Source organism: Ranitomeya variabilis, chromosome 7 (assembly GCF_051348905.1).
Source record: "Ranitomeya variabilis isolate aRanVar5 chromosome 7, aRanVar5.hap1, whole genome shotgun sequence".
Lineage (NCBI taxonomy): Eukaryota > Metazoa > Chordata > Amphibia > Anura > Dendrobatidae > Ranitomeya > Ranitomeya variabilis.
This window is the reverse complement of record NC_135238.1, coordinates 110,391,884-110,416,191: the sequence shown is the minus strand read 5'-3', so window position 1 is coordinate 110,416,191 and position 24,308 is coordinate 110,391,884. Positions and strand designations below refer to the sequence as shown.

At 45.6% G+C, this 24,308-nt stretch overlaps 1 protein-coding gene across 12 annotated transcripts in view; it reads right to left on the bottom strand.

Annotated features, from left to right (window-relative positions):
- Positions 1–19,191: 19,191 nt before the first annotated feature.
- The window catches only part of INPP1 (inositol polyphosphate-1-phosphatase), a 410,629-nt gene continuing 405,512 nt past the window's right edge, over positions 19,192–24,308 (bottom strand). For 7 of the 12 annotated variants that reach the window (XM_077275654.1, XM_077275648.1, XM_077275652.1 and 4 more), the window contains one exon: positions 21,561–22,709. In XM_077275654.1, the coding sequence (XP_077131769.1) occupies positions 22,142–22,709 (568 nt within the window). In that variant the 3' untranslated portion in view covers positions 21,561–22,141. Of the gene's footprint in view, positions 21,083–21,559; positions 22,710–24,308 lie in introns of those variants that run through there. The other 5 variants (XR_013218272.1, XR_013218274.1, XR_013218273.1 and 2 more) reach the window with 3 other exon arrangements.

Sequence of the window (24,308 nt, the reverse complement as noted above, 5' to 3'; positions counted from 1 at the left end):
CACATTAAAACTGCGCATGCCCTCCTCCACTACAAAGATGGCGGTGGTCATTGAATCATTCGGCTGATCTCAACAGTGGCGTGTTCGTGACGGTGTTCCGCTGGTGGTACGGCGCAAGAGGCTGCGTACGGCGTATACAGTGTGTGTGTGTGTGTGTGGTGTGTAGTGTGTGTGTGGTGCGTACGGCGTGTAGTGTGTGTGTGGTGCAAACGGTGTATACAGTGTGTGTGTGTATGTGTGTGCGTGTGGTGCGACGGTGTTCCGCTGGTGGTACTGCGCAAGAGGCTGGTACCACCAGCAGCTTCCATATTGAGACACCCATCACTTGGGTGTCCTAATATGGAGGTTGGTGAACTTCCGCCTCTTGGAATTATAGGGTCTGGACACATCTGGATGGAACAGGATGTGAAGACATTACAAGGTAAGTATATATATATATATATATATATATATATATATATATATATATATATAAAGAGAGAAGGACTTGGGGATCATAGTTAATGATAAACTTACCTGGAGCAGCCAGTGCCAGGCAGCGGTTGCCAATGCAAACAGGATCATGGGGTGCATTAAAAGAGGTCTGGATACACATAATGAGAGCATTATACTGCCTCTGTACAAATCTCTGGTTAGACCGCACATGGAGTACTGTGTACAGTTTTGGACACCGGTGCTCAGGAAGGATATAATGGAACTAGAGCAAGTACAAAGAAGGGTAACAAAATTAATAAAGGGGATAAGGGAACTACAATACCCAGAGAGATTAGCAAAATTAGGATTATTTAGTCTAGAAAAAAGACGACTGAGGGGTGATCTAATAACCATGCATAAGTATATAAGAGGACAATACAAATATCTCTGCGAGGACCTGTTTATACTAAGGAAGGTGACGGTTACAAGGGGGCATTCTCTGTGTCTGGAGAAGTTTTTTCACCAACTGTAGAAGAGGATTTTTTACTGTTAGGACAGTGAGACTCTGGAATTCCTTGCCTGAGGAGGTGGTGATGGCGAACTCAGTTAAGGGGTTCAAGAGAGGACTGGATGTCTTCCTGGAGCGTAACAATATTGTATCTTACAGTTATTAGATTCTTTAGAAGGACGTAGATGTGGGGATTTATTCTGATGGAATATAGGCTGGACTGGATGGACAATTGTCTTGTTTCAGCCTTGCTAACTATGTTACCATTTACTTTTCGTGTCTCTCTTATTTCTTCTGATTGTAAGCTTGGAAGCAGGGCCCTCACTCTTTTTGGTATCAGAGTGGTGTTATTCTGTAATGTCTTTATTGTCTATACAAGTCCCCTCTAAAATGTTAAGTGCTGCGGAATATGTTGGCGCTATAGAAATGAAAAATATTATTCACGTACAGCAGCAATTTAGGAATTGCTTTTTGGGCGATTCTTTGTATGCCTTTGACAGTGTGGCAAAAGTGATAAGACCGCTTTATTCTTACGTACGATTACAGCGATACCAAATTACATAGTTTTTTTCAATATTTTGCTACTTTTGCATAATAAAAGCAATTTTATAGAAAAAAAAATATTTTGCATTGCTATATTTTAAGAGCTATAGCTTTTTTAATTTTTCTGCTAGTGGAGCTGAGTGGGGGGTTGTTTTTTACGGTACAAGATGCCTATTTTCCAGGAATACTATTTATTTACATAAGACCTTTTGATTACACATTTTACTTTTTGTTCAGCTGTTTGATGAAGAAACAATTTTATTTTATTTTACTTTGTTTGCGGTGTTCACTGTCACTTTTATAGATCGGTTGTTCGGGATGAGGCAATACCACACACATACTTATTTTTGTCAATGTTTACATAAATATGTGTATTTATTAGCGTAATATTTGTTTTTTTCTTTTTTGTAATCTTTTTGCAAACATTTTTTTTTTTACTTAGTCCCCCCTAGGGAACATTAACTTTTACTAATCTTATCACTTGTCTAATGCATTGCAATATACATGCATGGCAAAGCATTAGACCTGCAACTTAACATTACACTGGCAGAACTCCTGTTAAAGCCTGTTTATTGCTGGGTCTAAAGGTACCTTCACACTAAACGACTTTGCAACGAGAACGACAACGATCCGTGACGTTGCAGCGTCCTGGATAGCGATATCGTTGTGTTTGACACGCAGCAGCGATCTGGATCCCACTGTGATATCGCTGGTCGTTGTTGAAAGTCCAGAACTTTATTTGGTCATCAGATCGGCGTGTATCGTCGTGTTTGACAGCAAAAGCAACGATGCCAGCAATGTTTTACAATGGTAACCAGGGTAAATATCGGGTTACTAAGCGCAGGGCCGCGCTTAGTAACCCGATATTTACCCTGGTTACCATTGTAAAAGTAAAAAAAAAAAACACTACATACTCACCCTCTGATGTCTGTCACATCCCCCGGCGTCCACGCTGCTGCTCAGAGCTTCCTGCACTGAATGTGTCAGTGCCGGCCGTAAAGCAAAGCACAGCGGTGACGTCACCGCTGTGCTTTAGGGCCGGCGCTTACACAGTGCAGGGAAGCTGAAGGCGATGGACGCGACAGACACGGCAATGTAAGTATGTAGTGTTTGTTTGCTTTTACATTTACACTGGTAACCAGGGTAAACATCGGGTTACTAAGCACGGCCCTGTGCTTAGTAACCCGATGTTTACCCTGGTTACCCAGGGACTTCGGCATCGTTGGTCGCTGGAGAGCTGTCTGTGTGACAGCTCTCCAGCGACCACACAGCGACGCTGCAGCGAACGGCATCGTTGTCGATATCGCTGCAGCGTCGCTTAATGTGACGGGACCTTAACAAGCTAACAAAAAACACAACATGAAGAGCAGACTCACCAGAGCCTTGTCAGATAACAAATGCACTCGCAGGGGGCAGCAGGCCCCCGATAATAAATATCTAAATATCTACAGCAGCACAGGTGCAAGCTACTGATGAGAGCAACCACCCACTCGCCCAAAAATTAGAGGGGTTGGCTGCCTAGTAGCAGAAATGCACACAGGTATGGCTTGCATAAGACACTATTCACACAGATAAATGTGATGCACAGTGTCTGGACAACCTAATGATCACGCCCATAGTATTGGCAGGCGGGCCGTCTGTTGTGAATTTGCTTTTTGCTCCCTCTAGTGGTTACTAGTTTTTTGACTCTGGTTTTTCTGTCATTCCTTTTATCCGCACCTGGGTCGTTAGTTAGGGGTGTTGCTATATAAGCTCCCTGGACCTTCAGTTCTATGCCTGGCAACGTAGTTATCAGAGCTAGTCTGCTGTGCTCTTGTCTACTGATCCTGGTTCCAGTTATATCAGCTAAGTCTGCCTTTTGCTTTTTGCTATTTGTTTTGGTTTTGTATTTTTGTCCAGCTTGTTCCAAATCTATATCCTGACCTTTGCTGGAAGCTCTAAGGGGGCTGGTGTTCTCCCCCCGGACCGTTAGACGGTTCGGGGGTTCTTGAATTTCCAGTGTGGATTTTGATAGGGTTTTTGTTGACCATATAAGTTACCTTTCTTTATTCTGCTATCAGTAAGCGGGCCTCTCTGTGCTAAACCTGGTTCATTTCTGTGTTTGTCATTTCCTCTTACCTCACCGTCATTATTTGTGGGGGGCTTCTATCCAGCTTTGGGGTCCCCTTCTCTGGAGGCAAGAAAGGTCTTTGTTTTCCTCTACTAGGGGTAGCTAGATTCTCCGGCTGGCGCGTGTCATCTAGAATCAACGTAGGAATGATCCCCGGCTACTTCTAGTGTTGGCGTTAGGAGTAGATATATGGTCAACCCAGTTACCACTGCCCTATGAGCTGGATTTTTGTATTCTGCAGACTTCCACGTTCCTCTGAGACCCTCGCCATTGGGGTCATAACAGTTTGCCAGGCCAGTATTAAATGTTTAATGCATTGCAGAAGAGGGATTATAAGAAAGAAGATTCTGAGTTTTTTTTTTCTTCTTCCCCTTTACCTCAGAGTGGCTATGCTTGCTGCAGACATGAATGTCCAGACCTTGATTACAAGTGTGGACCAGCTGGCTACTCGTGTGCAGGGCATACAAGACTATGTTATCAGAAATCCTAGGTCAGAACCTAAAATACCGATTCCTGAACTGTTTTCCGGAGACAGGTTTAAGTTTAGGAATTTCGTGAATAATTGTAAATTGTTTTTGTCCCTGAGACCCTGTTCATCTGGAGATTCTGCTCAGCAAGTAAAAATTGTTATTTCGTTCTTACGGGGCGACCCTCAGGATTGGGCTTTTTCGCTGGCGCCAGGAGATCCGGCATTGGCTGATCTTGATGCGTTTTTTCTGGCGCTCGGTTTACTTTATGAGGAACCCAATCTTGAGATTCAGGCAGAAAAGGCCTTGCTGGCTATGTCTCAGGGGCAGGACGAGGCTGAAGTGTATTGCCAAAAATTTCGGAAATGGTCCGTGCTAACACATTGGAACGAGTGTGCACTGGCCGCTAATTTTAGAAATGGCCTTTCTGAAGCCATTAAGAATGTTATGGTGGGTTTTCCCATTCCCACAGGTCTGAATGATACTATGGCACTGGCTATTCAAATTGACCGGCGGTTGCGGGAGCGCAAAACCGCAAATTCCCTCATGGTGTTGTCTGAACAGACACCTAATTCGGTGCAATGTGATAGAAAAACCACAAATTCCCTCATGGTGTTGTCTGAACAGACACCTGATTTAATGCAATGTGATAGAATCCTGACTAGAAATGAGCGGAAAATTCATAGACGCCGGAATGGCTTGTGCTACTACTGTGGTGATTCTACACATGTTATCTCAGCATGCTCTAAACGTATAGCTAAGGTTGTTAGTCCTGTCACCGTTGGTAATTTGCAACCTAAATTTATTCTGTCTGTAACTTTGATTTGCTCACTGTCATCTTATCCTGTCATGGCGTTTGTAGATTCAGGTGCTGCCCTGAGTCTCATGGATCTCTCATTTGCTAAGCAATGTGGTTTTACTCTTGAACCATTAGAAAATCCTATTCCTCTTAGGGGTATTGATGCTACACCATTGGCAGCAAATAAACCGCAGTATTGGACACAGGTTACCATGTGCATGACTCCTGAACACCGCGAGGTGATACGTTTCCTGGTTTTACATAAAATGCATGATTTGGTTGTTTTAGGGCTGCCATGGTTACAGACCCATAATCCAGTCCTGGACTGGAAGGCTATGTCAGTCTCAAGTTGGGGCTGTCGTGGTATTCATGGGGATTCCCTGCCTGTGTCTATTGCTTCTTCTACGCCTTCGGAAGTTCCGGAGTATTTGTCTGATTATCAGGATGTCTTCAGTGAATCTGAGTCCAGTGCACTGCCTCCTCATAGGGACTGTGACTGTGCTATAGATTTGATCCCAGGCAGTAAATTTCCTAAGGGAAGACTGTTTAATCTGTCGGTACCTGAACATACCGCTATGCGTTCATATATCAAGGAGTCTCTGGAGAAAGGACATATTCGTCCGTCTTCTTCCCCTCTTGGTGCGGGATTCTTTTTTGTGGCAAAAAAGGACGGATCTTTGAGACCTTGTATTGATTATCGGCTTTTAAATAAGATCACTGTCAAATTTCAGTATCCTTTACCGCTGTTGTCTGACTTGTTTGCCCGGATTAAGGGTGCCAAGTGGTTCACCAAGATAGACCTTCGTGGTGCGTACAACCTTGTGCGCATTAAGCAAGGTGATGAATGGAAAACCGCATTCAATACGCCCGAAGGTCATTTTGAGTACTTGGTGATGCCTTTTGGGCTCTCCAATGCGCCTTCAGTTTTTCAGTCCTTTATGCATGACATTTTCCGGAAGTATCTGGATAAATTTTTGATTGTTTATCTGGATGATATTTTGGTTTTTTCTGATAATTGGGATTCGCATGTGGAGCAGGTCAGGTTGGTCTTTAAAATTTTGCGTGAAAATTCTTTGTTTGTCAAGGGCTCAAAGTGTCTCTTTGGTGTACAGAAGGTTCCCTTTTTGGGGTTCATTTTTTCCCCTTCTGCTGTGGAGATGGACCCAGTCAAGGTCCGAGCTATTCTTGATTGGACTCAGCCCTCGTCAGTTAAGAGTCTTCAGAAGTTCTTGGGCTTCGCTAACTTCTACCGTCGTTTTATCGCTAATTTTTCTAGCATTGTGAAACCTTTGACGGATATGACCAAGAAGGGCTCCGATGTAGCTAACTGGGCTCCTGCTGCCGTGGAGGCTTTCCAGGAGTTGAAACGCCGGTTTACTTCGGCGCCTGTTTTGTGCCAGCCTGACGTCTCACTTCCCTTTCAGGTTGAGGTGGATGCTTCGGAGATTGGGGCAGGGGCCGTTTTGTCGCAGAGAGGCCCTGGTTGCTCTGTTATGAAACCTTGTGCCTTTTTCTCTAGGAAGTTTTCGCCTGCCGAGCGAAATTATGATGTGGGCAATCGGGAGTTGTTGGCCATGAAATGGGCATTTGAGGAGTGGCGTCATTGGCTCGAGGGTGCTAAGCATCGTGTGGTGGTCTTGACTGATCACAAAAATCTGATGTATCTCGAGTCTGCTAAACGCCTTAATCCGAGACAGGCCCGCTGGTCATTGTTTTTCTCCCGCTTTGATTTTGTTGTCTCGTATTTACCAGGTTCAAAGAATGTGAAGGCCGATGCTCTTTCTAGGAGCTTTGTGCCTGATGCTCCTGGAGTCGCTGATCCTGTTGGTATTCTTAAAGATGGAGTTATCTTGTCAGCTATTTCTCCGGATCTGCGACGTGTGTTGCAGAGATTTCAGGCTGATAGGCCTGAGTCTTGTCCACCTGACAGACTGTTTGTCCCGGATAAGTGGACCAGCAGAGTCATTTCCGAGGTTCATTCCTCGGTGTTGGCAGGTCACCCGGGAATTTTTGGCACCAGAGATCTGGTGGCCAGGTCCTTTTGGTGGCCTTCCTTGTCAAGGGATGTGCGGTCATTTGTGCAGTCCTGTGGGACTTGTGCTCGAGCTAAGCCTTGCTGTTCTCGTGCCAGCGGTTTGCTCTTGCCCTTGCCTGTCCCGAAGAGACCTTGGACACATATCTCCATGGATTTCATTTCTGATCTTCCGCTATCTCAGGGCATGTCCGTTATCTGGGTGATATGTGATCGCTTCTCCAAGATGGTCCATTTGGTTCCTTTGCCTAAGCTGCCTTCCTCTTCCGATCTGGTTCCTGTGTTTTTCCAGAACGTGGTTCGTTTGCACGGCATCCCTGAGAATATTGTGTCAGACAGAGGATCCCAGTTCGTGTCCAGGTTCTGGCGATCCTTTTGTAGTAGGATGGGCATTGATTTGTCGTTTTCGTCTGCTTTCCATCCTCAGACTAATGGACAGACGGAGCGAACCAATCAGACTTTGGAGGCTTATTTGAGGTGTTTTGTCTCTGCTGATCAGGACGATTGGGTGACATTCTTGCCGTTGGCTGAGTTTGCCCTTAATAATCGGGCTAGTTCCGCCACCTTGGTTTCGCCTTTTTTCTGCAACTCTGGTTTCCATCCTCGCTTTTCTTCGGGTCATGTGGAGCCTTCTGACTGTCCTGGGGTGGATTCTGTGGTGGATAGGTTGCAGCAGATCTGGAATCATGTGGTGGACAACTTGAAGTTGTCACAGGAGAAGGCTCAGCGCTTTGCCAACCGCCGCCGCGGTGTGGGTCCCCGACTACGCGTTGGGGATTTGGTATGGCTTTCTTCCCGCTTTGTTCCTATGAAGGTCTCCTCTCCCAAATTTAAACCTCGTTTTATTGGGCCTTACAGGATATTGGAAATCCTTAATCCTGTATCTTTTCGTCTGGATCTTCCTGTGTCGTTTGCTATTCACAATGTATTTCATAGGTCCTTGTTGCGGCGGTACATTGTGCCTGTAGTTCCTTCTGCTGAGCCTCCTGCTCCGGTGTTGGTTGAGGGCGAGTTGGAGTACGTGGTGGAGAAGATCTTGGATTCTCGCCTCTCCAGGCGGAGGCTTCAGTACCTGGTCAAGTGGAAGGGCTATGGTCAGGAGGATAATTCCTGGGTGGTCGCCTCTGATGTTCATGCGGCCGATTTAGTTCGTGCCTTTCATGCCGCTCATCCTGATCGCCCTGGTGGTCGTGGTGAGGGTTCGGTGACCCCTCACTAAGGGGGGGGTACTGTTGTGAATTTGCTTTTTGCTCCCTCTAGTGGTTACTAGTTTTTTGACTCTGGTTTTTCTGTCATTCCTTTTATCCGCACCTGGGTCGTTAGTTAGGGGTGTTGCTATATAAGCTCCCTGGACCTTCAGTTCTATGCCTGGCAACGTAGTTATCAGAGCTAGTCTGCTGTGCTCTTGTCTACTGATCCTGGTTCCAGTTATATCAGCTAAGTCTGCCTTTTGCTTTTTGCTATTTGTTTTGGTTTTGTATTTTTGTCCAGCTTGTTCCAAATCTATATCCTGACCTTTGCTGGAAGCTCTAAGGGGGCTGGTGTTCTCCCCCCGGACCGTTAGACGGTTCGGGGGTTCTTGAATTTCCAGTGTGGATTTTGATAGGGTTTTTGTTGACCATATAAGTTACCTTTCTTTATTCTGCTATCAGTAAGCGGGCCTCTCTGTGCTAAACCTGGTTCATTTCTGTGTTTGTCATTTCCTCTTACCTCACCGTCATTATTTGTGGGGGGCTTCTATCCAGCTTTGGGGTCCCCTTCTCTGGAGGCAAGAAAGGTCTTTGTTTTCCTCTACTAGGGGTAGCTAGATTCTCCGGCTGGCGCGTGTCATCTAGAATCAACGTAGGAATGATCCCCGGCTACTTCTAGTGTTGGCGTTAGGAGTAGATATATGGTCAACCCAGTTACCACTGCCCTATGAGCTGGATTTTTGTATTCTGCAGACTTCCACGTTCCTCTGAGACCCTCGCCATTGGGGTCATAACAGCCGTCCAGCACTATATATATATATATATATATATATATATATATATATACATGCAACACACAAGAAACAGCGTAAAGGGGCCCTGCCGCACCCTGCAAAATGATAAAAAGTGCAAAAAAGATGAAAAATTAAATAATGTATGCATACCTCCCAACTTTCGAAGATGGGAAAGAGGGACAAAGTTTGCGAGGGCGCAAAGCGTGCCGTGGCAAATTTTAGGCCACGCCTCTGACCACACCCATTCATAATTTGTCACACCCATATCCACATCCCAACCACACCCATTTAGCACTGCTGATAACACTGTTTCATATACAATAATTATAAACAAAAAAATATGGCCACAGTGCTCCATACTGTGTAATGGCCACACATGATTCTCCATACTGTATAATGACCGCACATGATGCTCCATACTGTATAATGGCCACACATGATGCTCCATACTGTATAATGGCTACACATGATGCTCCATACTGTATAATGGCCGCACAAGATGCTCCATACTGTAATGACTGCACATGATGCTCCATACTGTGTAATGACTGCACATGATGCTCCATACTGTATAATTTACAAAAAAAGCAGTAAAGTCGCACCCTATAATTACATAGTCTCTATGGACATCAGGGCGCACGTCCTCACCAGGGGGTCCATCCCAGATAGAACATCCAAATCCAAACTGAAGAAAAGGACAGCGCCACACCGGATAGTGAAAAGCAAGCTTGACAAAGGTCTTTGGACCGAAACGTTGCCGCAGAAGGCAGAATAAATATGTGAGCTGCTTTTCACTATCCGCTGTGGCGCTGTCCTTTTCTTCAGTTTGGATTTGGATGTTCCATACTGTATAATGACCGCACATGATGCTCCATACTGTATAATGACTGCACATGATGCTCCATACTGTATAATGACTGCACATGATGCTCCATATTGTATACTGGCCGCACATGAGCCTCCATACTGTATAATGACCCCACATGATGCTCCATACTGTATAATGACCACACATGATGCTCCATACTGTATAATGACCGCACATGATGCTCCATGCTGTATAATGACCCCTGTTGTGATCCGCTTTTTGGGCTCCCCTAGTGGTGGCTGGTGGTACTGGAGACTTGTGTGTTCTTTTCTGCCTCAGCTCACCTGCTTCCATCAGTTTTGGGAGTTCCCTATTTAGCCTTGCTCTCCAGTGACTTCCTTGCCGGTCATCATTGTAACCCGAGTCTTTCAGTTGCATGTTCCTGCTACCAGTCTGCTGATCAGCTAAGTGGACTCTTGTCCTTTTTGTTTTGTATTTTTTGTCCAGTTTACAGTTTGTCATTTCCTGTTACTGGAAGCTCTTGTGGACTGAAATTGCCACTCCTGTGTCATGAGTTGACACAGGAGTCTTAAAGTAATTTCAGGATGGGTTTTTGAAAGGGTTTTTCAGCTGACCGTGAAGTCCTCTTTTGTATCCTTCCTCTATCTAGTAAGTGGACCTCGCTTTGCTAAATCTACCTTCATACTGTGTATGTCTTTTCCTCTGAACTCACCGTTAATATATGTGGGGGCTACTATCATCTTTGGGGAATTTCACTAGAGGTAAGCCAGGTCTGTTCCTTCCTCTTCCAGGCGTAGTTAGTTCTCCGGCTGGCGCATGGCATCTAGGCAGCCGTAGGAATGCTTCCTGGCTACTGTTAGTTGTGTGGTAGATTTAGGTCACGGTCAGCTTGAGTTTCCATCACCCGAGGGCTAGTCTGTTATTTTGTGTTTCTGATGTTCCCATGCCATTGGGGAATCATGACAGTATGACCGGACATTGTTAAAGTAATTGGCAGAAGAAAGGAGAGTAAAAGAAGTCTGTAGATTTTTTTTTTTTTTTTCCTCACATGTTTGCTACTTAGTTGGCTCAGTTGTATTTCTGCTCTATTTACAGCCTTGCCTTTCTCTCCTTCTAATCCTTGAATGGCTCTGATCTCTCCGGTTTAAGGATGGACCCTCAGAGTTTGGCTGCAGGTTTAAATAATCTTGCTACGAAGGTTCAGAATTTACAAGATTATGTTATACGTACTCCTATCTCTGAACCTAAGATTCCTACACCAGAGGTATTTTCCGGAGATAGATCTCGGTTTCTGAATTTCAAATGTAATTGTAAATTATTCCTTTCTCTCAGACCTCACTCCTCTGGAGATCCTGTTCAGCAGGTTAAGATTGTGATTTCTTTGCTGCGAGGTGACCCTCAAAATTGGGCACTTTCATTGACACCAGGGGATCCTGCGTTGCTCAATGTGGATGCGTTTTTTCTGGCTTTAGGGTTGCTGTATGAGGAACCTAATTTGGAGATTCAAGCTGAAAAAGCTTTAATAGCCCTGTCTCAAGGGCAAGATGAAGCTGAGATATACTGCCAAAAATTTCGTAAATGGTCTGTGCTTACTCAGTGGAATGAGTGTGCCCTAGCGGCAATTTTCAGAGAAGGCCTTTCTGATGCCGTTAAGGATGTCATGGTGGGGTTTCCTACGCCCACAGGTCTGAATGAGTCCATCACAATGGCGATTCAGATTGATCGGCGTTTGCGGGAGCGCAAACCCGTGCACCATTTGGCGGTATCTTCTGAAGGGACGCCAGAGAAAATGCAATGTGACAGAATTCTGTCAAGAAGCGAGCGGCAGAATTATAGGCGCAAAAATGGCTTGTGCTTCTACTGTGGTGATTCCGCGCATGTTATATCAGCATGCTCTAAACGTACTAGGAGGGTTGACAAGTCTGTTTCTATTGGCACTTTACAGTCTAAATTTCTTCTGTCTGTAACTCTGATTTGTTCATTATCAGTTATTACCGTGGATGCCTATGTGGACTCTGGCGCTGCTCTGAGTCTCATGGATTGGTCCTTCGCCAGGCGCTGTGGGTTTGATTTGGAGCCTCTGGAAGTTCCTATACCTCTGAAGGGTATTGATTCTACACCTCTGGTTTGTAATAGACCACAGTTCTGGACGCAAGTGACTATGCGTATGACTCCAGACCATCAGGAGATGATTCGCTTCCTCGTGTTGCATAATTTACATGATGTGTTAGTGCTTGGATTACCATGGTTGCAATCTCATAACCCAGTACTGGACTGGAAAACTATGTCTGTGTTAAGCTGGGGATGTCGGGGGGCTCATGGGGACATACCTTTGGTTTCTATCTCGTCATCTATTCCCTCTGAGGTTCCGGCATTTTTGTCGGATTTTGGGGATATTTTTGAAGAGCCTAAAATTGGTTCTCTCCCTCCCCACAGAGAGTGTGATTGCGCCATAGATCTGATTCCAGGCAGTAAATTTCCAAAGGGTCGTTTGTTTAATCTATCTGTACCTGAGCATGCTGCCATGCGAGAGTATGTTAAGGAGTCCCTGGAAAAGGGACATATTCGTCCTTCTTCATCACCTTTAGGAGCTGGGTTTTTCTTTGTCTCTAAAAAGGATGGCTCGCTGAGGCCTTGTATTGATTATCGACTCCTGAATAAAATTACTGTCAAATATCAGTATCCGTTGCCGCTGCTTACTGATTTGTTTGCTCGCATAAGGGGGGCTAAGTGGTTCTCCAAGATTGATCTCCGTGGGGCGTATAATTTGGTGCGAATTAAGCAAGGGGATGAGTGGAAAACCGCATTTAATACGCCTGAGGGCCACTTTGAGTATTTGGTAATGTCTTTCGGCCTTTCTAATGCACCTTCAGTTTTTCAGTCCTTTATGCATGATATTTTCCGTGAATATCTGGATAAATTTATGATTGTGTATTTGGACGATATTTTGATTTTTTCTGAGGACTGGGAGTCTCATGTTCAGCAAGTCAGGAGGGTTTTTCAGGTCTTGCGGGAGAATTCTCTGTGTGTAAAGGGTTCTAAGTGTGTTTTTGAGGTTCAAAAGATTTCCTTTTTGGGGTACATTTTTTCCCCTTCTTCTGTTGAGATGGACCCTGTCAAGGTTCGGGCTATTTGTGACTGGACGCAGCCTACTTCTCTAAAGGGTCTTCAGAAGTTCTAGGGCTTTGCTAATTTTTATCGTCGATTTATAACTGGTTTTTCTGGTGTTGCTAAGCCTCTTACGGATTTGACTAAGAAGGGTGCTGATGTTGCCAATTGGTCCTCTGCCGCTGTGGAGGCCTTTCGGGAACTTAAGCGCCGCTTTTCGTCTGCCCCTGTGTTGCGCCAGCCTGATGTCTCTCTCCCCTTTCAGGTTGAGGTCGATGCTTCCGAGATCGGAGCGGGGGCGGTTTTGTCGCAGAAAAGTTCCGATTGCTCAGTGATGAGACCATGTGCGTTCTTTTCTCGAAAATTTTCTGCCGTCGAAAAAAATTATGATGTCGGTAATCGGGAGCTTTTGGCCATGAAGTGGGCATTTGAGGAGTGGCGTCATTGGCTTGAGGGTGCTAGACATCAGGTGGTGGTTTTGACTGATCACAAGAATCTGATTTATCTTGAGTCTGCCAGGCGCCTGAATCCTAGACAGGCGCGCTGGTCGTTGTTTTTCTCTCGGTTTAATTTTGTGGTCTCATATCTACCAGGTTCTAAGAATGTGAAGGCAGATGCCCTTTCTAGGAGTTTTGAGCCTGATTCCCCTGGTGATTCGGAACCTACAGGTATCCTTAAGGATGGGGTGATATTATCCGCTATTTCCCCAGATCTGCGACGTGCTTTGCAAGAGTTTCAGGCGGATAGACCTGATCGCTGTCCACCTGGTAGACTGTTTGTTCCTGATGATTGGACCAGTAGAGTCATCTCGGAGGTTCATTCTTCTACGCTGGCGGGTCATCCTGGAATTTTTGGTACCAGGGATTTGGTGGCTAGATCCTTCTGGTGGCCATCTCTGTCTCGAGATGTGCGTGTTTTTGTGCAGTCTTGTGATGTGTGTGCTCGGGCCAAGCCTTGTTGTTCTAGGGCTAGCGGGTTGTTCTTGCCCTTGCCTATTCCGAAGAGGCCTTGGACGCACATCTCGATGGACTTTATTTCTGATCTTCCTGTCTCTCAGAGGATGTCTGTTATCTGGGTGGTGTGTGACCGTTTTTCTAAGATGGTTCATTGGTCCCTATAGGATTTTGGAGATTATTAACCCTGTTTCCTTTCGTTTGGACCTCCCGGCATCTTTCGCTATCCATAATGTGTTCCATCGGTCGTTGTTGCGGAGATACGAGGTGCCGGTGGTTCCTTCTGCTGAGCCTCCTGCTCCTGTGCTGGTTGAGGGTGAATTGGAGTACGTTATAGAGAAGATCTTGGACTCCCGTATTTCCAGGCGGAGACTCCAGTATCTGGTTAAATGGAAGGGCTATGGTCAGGAAGATAATTCTTGGGTAACTGCCTCTGATGTTCATGCCTCGGATTTGGTTCGTGCCTTTCATAGGGCTCATCCAGGTCGCCCTGGCGGTTCTTGTGAGGGTTCGGTGCCCCCTCCTTAAGGGGGGGGGTACTGTTGTGATCCGCTTTTTGGGCTCCCCTAGTGGTGGCTGGTGGTACTGGAGACTTGTGTGTTCTTTTCTGCCTCAGCTCACCTGCTTCCATCAGTTTTGGGAGTTCCCTATTTAGCCTTGCTCTCCAGTCACTTCCTTGCCGGTCATCATTGTAACCTGAGTCTTTCAGTTGCATGTTCCTGCTACCAGTCTGCTGATCAGCTAAGTGGACTCTTGTCCTTTTTGTTTTGTATTTTTTGTCCAGTTTACAGTTTGTCATTTCCTGTTACTGGAAGCTCTTGTGGACTGAAATTGCCACTCCTGTGTCATGAGTTGACACAGGAGTCTTAAAGTAATTTCAGGATGGGTTTTTGAAAGGGTTTTTCAGCTGACCGTGAAGTCCCCTTTTGTATCCTTCCTCTATCTAGTAAGTGGACCTCGCTTTGCTAAATCTACCTTCATACTGTGTATGTCTTTTCCTCTGAACTCACTGTTAATATATGTGGGGGCTACTATCATCTTTGGGGAATTTCACTAGACGTAAGCCAGGTCTGTTCCTTCCTCTTTCAGGCGTAGTTAGTTCTCCGGCTGGCGCATGGCATCTAGGCAGCCGTAGGAATGCTTCCTGGCTACTGTTAGTTGTGTGGTAGATTTAGGTCACGGTCAGCTTGAGTTTCCATCACCCGAGGGCTAGTCTGTTATTTTGTGTTTCTGATGTTCCCATGCCATTGGGGAATCATGACAGACCCCACATGATGCTCCATACTGTTTAATGACCGCACATGATGCTCCATACTGTATAATGGCCACACATGATGCTCCATACTGTATAATGGCTACACATGATGCTCCATACTGTATAATGGCCGCACATGATGCTCCATACTGTAATGACTGCACATGATGCTCCATACTGTGTAATGACTGCACATGATGCTCCATACTGTATAATGACCGTACATGATGCTCCATACTGTATAATGACTGCACATGAGGCTCCATATTGTATACTGGCCGCACATGAGGCTCCATACTGTATAATGACCCCACATGATGCTCCATACTGTATAATGACCGCACATGATGCTCCATGCTGTATAATGACCCCACATGATGCTCCATACTGTATAATGACCGCACATGATGCTCCATACTGTATAATGACCCCACATGATGCTCAATACTGTGTAATGACCAACATGATGCTCCATTCTGTATAATGACCACACATGATGCTCCATACTGTATAATGACCGCACATGATGCTCCATACTGTATATTGGCCACACATGATACTTCGTACCGTATAATGGCCACACATAGCTACTCCTACACATGCAGCTGCGCTCCGTACACTTTGCACACACGGCTCCACTCTGTACACACGTGCTCCGCTCCATACACCTCGTACACACGCGGCTCCGCTCCGTACACCTCATACACACACGGCTCTGCTCCATACACCTCATACACACACGGCTCTGCTCCATACACCTCGTACACATTCAGCTCCGCTCCATACACCTCGCACACACGGCTCTGCTCCATACACCTCGTACACACACGGCTCCGCTCCATACACCTCGTACACACACGGCTCTGCTACATCCACACTGTAAACACCTCCTAACCCCCACACAAGGCAGCATACTTACCTCATCCAGCAACCAGCACAGCCGAGTCCTGCAATCCACGGAGGTCCCGATCATGTGACCCCTGACTCCTCCCCCTGTGACCTCATCACAGGTCCTGTGCGCACATAGCAGCCAATATGTGGTGTAAGGCTCTGTGGGTGCAGGGATGACCGGCTGATACGTACACTGCACTGCATACAGAAGGATAAGGGGTGTGGCCTAACACAAGGGGGCGTGTCGGCTGCTTCTCCTGCTGTCTGCAGGAAGCAGAGTGTCCCGTGCTGGACAGCGGGGCAAAGGCTCAAAACAGGGACAGTCCCGCACAATGAGGGACGGTTGGGAGCTATGATGTATATAATACATTAGATGAGGTATTAGTTACAATTTTGGCCAAAATGGATAAGCCTGCAACGCAACGTCAAGGGTCCTCATCAACTTGCAAGTCCTACTCTAATATCAAAAACAGCTAACATAGAAAAACTAAAAAAAAAAACACAACATGAAGAGCAGACTCATCAGAGCCTTGACAGATGACAAATGCACTCGCAGAGTGCAGCAGGCCCCCAATAATAAATGCTACAGCAGCAAAGGTGCAAGCTACTGATGGGAGCAACCACCTACTCGCCCAAACATTGGAGGGGTTGGCTGCCTAGTAGCAAAAATGCACACAGGTATGGCTTGCATAAGACACTATTCACACAGATAAATGTGATGCACAGTATCTGGACAACCTATTGATCACGCCCGTAGTATTAGCAGGTGGGCCGTCCAGCACTATCTATATATATATATATAAGAGGCATCGTGATTACTCGCTAATCCCGCCCTCTGCACAGTAGCTTCGCCCCCACACATCACCACACACAATCCCGCCCCCACCACATTACCACACACAATCCCGCCCCCCACCACACTACCACACACAATCCCGCCCCCCACCACACTACCACACACAATCCCGCCCCCACCACATTACCACACATAATTCTGCCCCCACCACACTACCACACACAATCCCGCCCCCCCACCACACTACCACACACAATCCCGCCCCCCCACCACACTACCACACACATTCCCGCCCCCCACCACATTACCACACAATCCCGCCCCCCCACCACACTACCACACACAATCCCGCCCCCCACCACATTACCACACACAATCCCGCCCCCCACATTACCACACATAATCCCACCCCCCAACACATTACCACACAAAATCCCACCCCCAGAACATTACCACACATAATCCCGCCCCCCACCACTTTACCACACATAATCCCGCCCCCCACATTACCACACATAATCCCGCCCCCCACATTACCACACATAATCCCGCCCCCCACCACATTACCACACATAATCCCGCCCCCCCACCACATTACCACACATAATCCGGCCCCCCCACCACATTACCACACATAATCCCGCTCCCCCACCACATTACCACACACAATCCCACCCCTCACCACATTACCACACATAATCCCGCCCCCCATATTACCACACGAGGCTCCGACCCCACACATTACCACACGAGGCTCCGTCCCCACACATTACCACACGAGGCTCCGTCCCCACACATTACCACATGAGGCTCAGTCCCCACACATTACCACACGAGGCTCCGTCCCTCCACATTGCCACATGAGGCTCCGTCCTCACACATTACCACATGAGGCTGCGTCCCCACAGATTACCACATGAGGCTCCGTCCTCACACATTACCACATGAGGCTCCCTCCCCACACATTACCACACGAGGCTCCGTCCTCACACATTACCACATGAGGCTCCCTCCCCACACATTACCACACGAGGCTCCGTCCTCACACATTACCACATGAGGCTGCGTCCCCACACATTACCACACGAGGCTCTGTCCCCACACATTATCACATGAGGCTGCGTCCCCACACTACTAAACTTTAGTTTAACCACTGGCGTTAATTAGATAGCAATGAGCATGCCAAGCGTTAGCTGGCTGGAAACAGCTAGCTTATGCAAGCCATACCTGTGTGCATTTTTGCTACTAGGCAGCCAACCCCTCTAATGTTTGGGCGAGTGGGTGGTTGCTCTCATCAGTAGCTTGCACCTGTGCTGCTGTAGATATTTAGATATTTATTATCGGGGGCCTGCTGCACCCTGCGAGTGCATTTGTTATCTGACAAGGCTCTGGTGAGTCTGCTCTTCATGTTGTGTTTTTTTTAGTTTTTTTTATGTTAGCTGTTTTTCATATTAGAGTAGGACTTGCAATTTGATGAGGACCCTTGACGTTGGGTTGCAGGCTTATCCATTTTTTATTATTATTTATTATATACATTATTTAATTTTTCATCTTTTTTGCACTTTTTATCATTTTGCATGGTGTGGCAGGGCCCCTTTATGCTGTTTCTTGTGTGTTGCATGTATATATATAGTGCTGGATGGCCCACCTGCTAATACTATGGGCATGATCAATAGGTTGTCCAGACACTGTGCATCACATTTATCTGTGTGAATAGTGTCTTATGCAAGCCATAACTGTGTGCATTTTTGCTACTAGGCAGCCAACCCCTCTAATGTTTGGGCGAATGGGTGGCTGCTCTCATCAGTAGCTTGCACCTGTGCTGCTGTAGCGTTTATTATCGGGGGCCTGCTGCACCCTGCGACTGCTTTTTTCATCTGAGAAGGCTCTGGTGAGTCTGCTCTTCATGTTGTGTTTTTTTTTTGAGTTTTTCTATGTTAGCTGGGTCTACCAAGCTACCAAAGCTGGCAGATCCACAGGTCATTATTTGACCAGCGGCTGCCATGAGTACCATTGGCTTCCTGCCCCTTGCTTCACAGGGATGCTAATGAGGGAGCCCTCTGCCTCTCAAACTTCTAAATGCCTCAATCTCTATGGATTGCGGCATTCAGAGGGTTAAGCTGGTAAACAGCCAGCAGCAGTGCTGGCTATTTGTTAGGGCTCATTCAGACGGTAAGGATTTTTATTAGTGTTTGTATGCCAAAACCAAGCGTGGAACATACAGAGAAACTATAATGGAAAGATTGATAGTGTCAATCTTTCCATTATAGTTTCTCTACATGTTCCACTCCTGGTTTTGGCATACGAACACTAATGAAAAATCACTGACAACTGAATGAGCCATTAGACAGAGCTCCCAGTGACGACTGTGCAGGTACAGCTCCTGTGCCAGCATAATCGCCATGAAGTAATTGTTTTACCATTTGCAGGAACACCTTCCCGATCATGACATACAGTTACATCATTTGTCGAGAAGGGAAAAGAGAAAAGACAAAGCAAGATAGTGAGCTAGATAACATTTAATGTAAATATTCACCATTGAACATTTTATTTTATTATTGTTAGTGAAACGATAATTTGCCTTTGCTAGTCACCACTAGAAGGAGCATATGCACTTACTGCATACTGCAATATCAATGTATTTAATATAACAGCAGTATGCAGTAAGCTTCTGTGAATGCTGGCTGGAAGAAACTACAGTATCATCCAATGTCCACACGCAGGACATGTGGTTCCCTGGGTTAAACAAACAGAGTTCTAATAAAAATAGTGGCTTGTACTCACCGTATTTTTTGGACTATAATATGTACTTTTTTCCTCCAAAAATGTGGAGGAAAATGGAGGGTTCTTCTTATACTCTGGATGTATCTGCTCTGGCTGTGGTGGGGAGGTGGGGGAGCGGCAGTGACAGAGCAGCAGGTCACAGGAGGCAGGAGCAGGCAGCTGCGGTTAACTCCTGTGCCTGCTGCTAAAGAGAAATTAATATTCATTGCATTCCATGCCCATTCCTGCAGCTGCTGAGTGTTAGCGTGTGCCCGCTGCTTAAGGGAATGAATGTTCACTGCTCTCCACTGCCACAAGCATGGGGTGCAGTGAATATTCATTCCCTTTAGTAGTGGGGACACGTGAACGCCCGGCGGCTACGGCTAACATGGTGCCCACTATTAAACAGCAATGAATATTCACTGCTCTCCACGCACATAGTCCCAGCATGGAGAGCAGTGAGTATTCTGACAGCTGTTCTCGGCTTGTAAGCAGCGCATAACGTCCGTGTCATGCACTGATTACAAGCATAAATCAGATGCTGGCATCGGAACAAGATGCTGCAAGGGAGCGCAGGAAGGTAAATATCATGGTTTATGTTTTTTTTCTGAGGGGGCCAGGCATACCAGGATGGGGATGGGGCCAATCATACCAGGATAAGGATGGGGGCCCTGCATACTAGGATAGGGATGAGGAGGCAATGCATATCAATATAGGGATGAGGAGGCAGTGCATACCAGGATGAGGATGGGGGCCATGCATGCCAGGATGAGGATGTGGGGTTATGCATGCCAGGATGAGGATGGGGGCCATGCATACCAGGATGATGGGGGCCATGCACACCAGGGTAGGGATAAGGAGGCCATGCATACTAGGACAGGGATGAGTGAGCCATGCATACCAAGATAGGGATGAGGGGGCAATGCATACCAGGATAGGGATGAGGGGACAATGCATACCAGGATAGGGATGAGGGGGAAATGTATACCTGAATAGGAATGAGGGGGGAATGTATACCAGGATAGGTATGAGGGGGCCATGCATACAAGGATGTGAATGAGGGGACTATATACCAGGATACGGGATATTAGTAAAGAATTGACCACATTTTTTGCTCAATTTTTTTTTCTAATTTCCTCCTCTAAAATCTCGGTGCATCTTATGGTCCGAAATATACGGCATTCTTGGCTTCTAGAGGGAAGCTTGATCAGAGGATACTGTCTGCAGGGCCCACATGACATTCCAGCATTATGGATCGAAGTTCTTCATTACAATCCCTATAAAATTTGAATTGCATTCACAAACATTGCTCGTTCACAGAAGCAGCAAGCACCAACACATATTACACATTTATGACAAAGATGATACATAGATATTATAATACAATATATAATACATGTAAGATAACATTTTTAAACAAAAACTAAAAGGGAATCTGTCAGCAGGATTTTACCCCCACAAACTATTTATAAGCACATATAGCTCTTTCAAATAATTTTACATGATCAGTCAGTTCCTGCTATTGAAAAATCAGGGTTGGAATTAATATGCAGATGAATAGCGATTGTAGATCTGACATCTTTGCCACTTCAGCTCTATTCACAACCCAGCATGGTGTCTTCCTGCTTGACTGACAGCCTCAATGATATGTGACATCAGGAAAATGAGCTGTTAGGGTACTGTCACACTCTGCAACTTTCCAACGATCACGACCAGCGATACAACCTGGCTGTGATCGTTGGAAAGTCGTTGTGTGGTCGCTGGAGAGCTGTCACACAGACCGCTCTCCAGCGACCAACGATGCCGAAGGCCCCGGGTAACCAGGGTAAACATCGGGTTACTAAGCGCAGGGCCGCGCTTAGTAACCCGATGTTTACCCTGGTTACCATCGCAAAAGTAAAAAAAAAAAAACAGTACATACTCACATTCCGGTGTCCGCCAGGTCCCTTGCAGTCTGCTTCCCGCTCTGACTGAGTGCCGCCGTAAAGTAAAAGCAGATCACAGCGGTTACGTCACCGCTGTGCTCTGCTCTTACTTTCCGGCCGGCAGTCAGTCAGAGCGGGAAGCAGACTGCAAGGGACCTGACGGACACCGGAAAGTGAGTATGTACAGTTTTTTTTTTTTTACTTTTATGATGGTAACCAGGGTAAACATCGGGTTACTAAGCGCGGCCCTGCGCTTAGTAACCCGATGTTTACCCTGGTTACAAGCGAACGCATCGTTGGATCGGTGTCACACACACCGATCCAACGATGACAGCGGGAGATCCAGCGACGAAAGAAAGTTCCAAACGATCTGCTACGACGTACGATTCTCAGCAGGGTCCCTGATCGCTGCTGCGTGTCAGACACAGCGATATCGTATGGATATCGCTGGAACGTCACGGATCGTACCGTCGTAGCGACAAAAGTGCCACTGTGAGACAGTACCCTTAGTCAAGTAGGAGAAGGCAGTGCTGGGTGGGAAATAGAGTTGGAGTAACAGAAGCTTCAGATGTGCAAATAGCTCTTGAGACTAATTTTCATATCAATTCAAACTCTAATTTCTCAGTAAGATAGGAATGAGCTGTCCATGTAAATGTAACGCTGGACTGGTCTTTGAAAGCACCACCTTTAAATAGTTAGATATAAATAGTTTGAGGAGATTTGGGTGAAATTTGGCTGACAGACTCCCTTTACCTAGAAAATAATTAATGAAGTTCTTTTGGCAAAGACAATTCTTTCATAAAGAGATTCATAAAGACTTCTAGATGCTGTTCTGACCGGTAAGCAACAAGTCCCCCTTTATTGGCCCATCTGTCTGCTCCTTTTGCTCCTTGCACTTCAGAATTGTAAAGGAGATGTGGTTTAGCAACCAGTTTTACATTCTGATTTGTAGACTTAATACATTCTGAAAGGTCCAACATTCCACCTCCCAGAGATTTAAGAATGGCATGAGCAGCACAGCTATCCCACTTAAATGTGGTGTCTTCCGAAAAAACATAGAAATCGGCAAAACCTTGAATCACACAAAGACATTTGTAACCTGCTCCAGCAGCAAAGTGTAGATTCTCACCACATACTGTTGACAAGGCCCTAAGAAAATGTTTTGCTTCAGCTGAGCTTGTCACTGTAGCATAAGAATATTTTCCAGAATTGGTCCTCTGCTCTGAGCCATGGGAAACTTTGTTGTCGGGTTTTCCAGTGGAAGCAGAATACTTCAGAGAGCAGATATTGTTTCCCATATATGACAATCCCCAGTACCACTGACCTTTCCATCTAAATTGAAGAAAACAAACAAACTATTAAATGTACTGGTATTGAAAGCAAAAAATATATATTATGTATATAAATATTTGCAATCAAAATGACTCAACCACCATTGCAAATTAGGCTTGTTAGAAACATTCACAAACTTTCTGCTGTTTGCGAGAAACCAAGACAACCATGTAAATAGATGAACACAACCAATATAACAGTTACCACTTTTCCTGACTACTGCAGTCTCAGATCTATTCAACCCCTGCATAAAAGTCTTAGTACCAAATGGAGCTTCCTTGAATAATTTTCATGCTTGGAGCAGGTAACAGGAGCTAGACAAAAGCTTCTTGCATCATTCCTGAGGAATTTATTCAAATTCTTCAGGGCAATTGCCTTTAATCCACTAATATTCTGGGTCTTCCATATCAAAACTGCATTCTCAAATCCCACCAAACACTTTCTGATGTTCAAGTCAACCAACACGACTTCTTCTGAAACCAAGTCCTGGTGGACTTGAGTTATCCTTGGGATCACTGCCAGATTCTAACAGAATTCATGCCATTTTCTCCTAGAATTTCATGATATTTGATAGAATCTATCTCATCCTCCATGTACTGCAGGTTTCATGTGCTGGGTCTTCTTTGCTTCCGCTAGAGCAGGGGTGGGGAACTACTACTGAACACTGAAGGGCATGCAATGAAAGATTACTTCCCGACACCAGTGCCAGAGTCAGGATGTACTTTGAAGGCAGAGTTTGTACGGCCCCAGAAGGATGGTATAAATATCCAAGTGGCCCTTGGTAGAAAAATAAAAAAAAGATTCCCCACCCCTGCACTAGAGCATAACTAAGCATATACCATACTGCAAGGTAGGCATCCCCGAGCCACTGCCATACTGCATTGGAGGCAGAGTGATATTCTTAATTTTTCCTTCTCCAGATAAAGCACCAATACATAGGCCCAAAAAGTTTCAGTCTTCTTTTATCGCTCTAGAGAACAAAAATGTTTATGCATTGCACACTTCTCGCAAAAGGGTTTCCGGATGCCAGAAGATAAGATACCTATAAGGTCTCAGATCTTCTTTAGATATACAGCTCTGGCAAAAATTAAGATACCACCACATCAAAATCCTGTCATGGGCAGCCCAATCTCCAGACCTGAGCCCCATTGAAAACCTCTGGAATGTAATCAAGAGGACGATGGATAGTCACAAGCCATCAAACAAAACAGAACTGCTTACATGTTTGCACCAGAAGCAGTGTGAAAGATTGGTGGAAAGCATGCCAAGACGCATGAGAGCTGTGATTAAAAATCATGGTTATTCCACAAAATATTTTATATTTATATTTCTGAACTCTTCTTGAGTTCAGAAAAAAAAAATCTATAAATCTTCAGCACAGCGAGTGTGAACGAGCTGAGTGTGACCTGAGCGTAAGTGTGAACGGCGGTAAGTGTGTGACTTGTGATTCAGTGACTTTGGAATCAGGGAGTTTCCAAGGGAGGAATTGCTTCTGTTTTTTTTTTTTTTTTTGTTTAATTAATACTTTGTATTTATTTTTAATTAACGTTTCTGTGTGGTGCAATCCCCATTAGGAAATGTGCTCCACAATTGTTAATG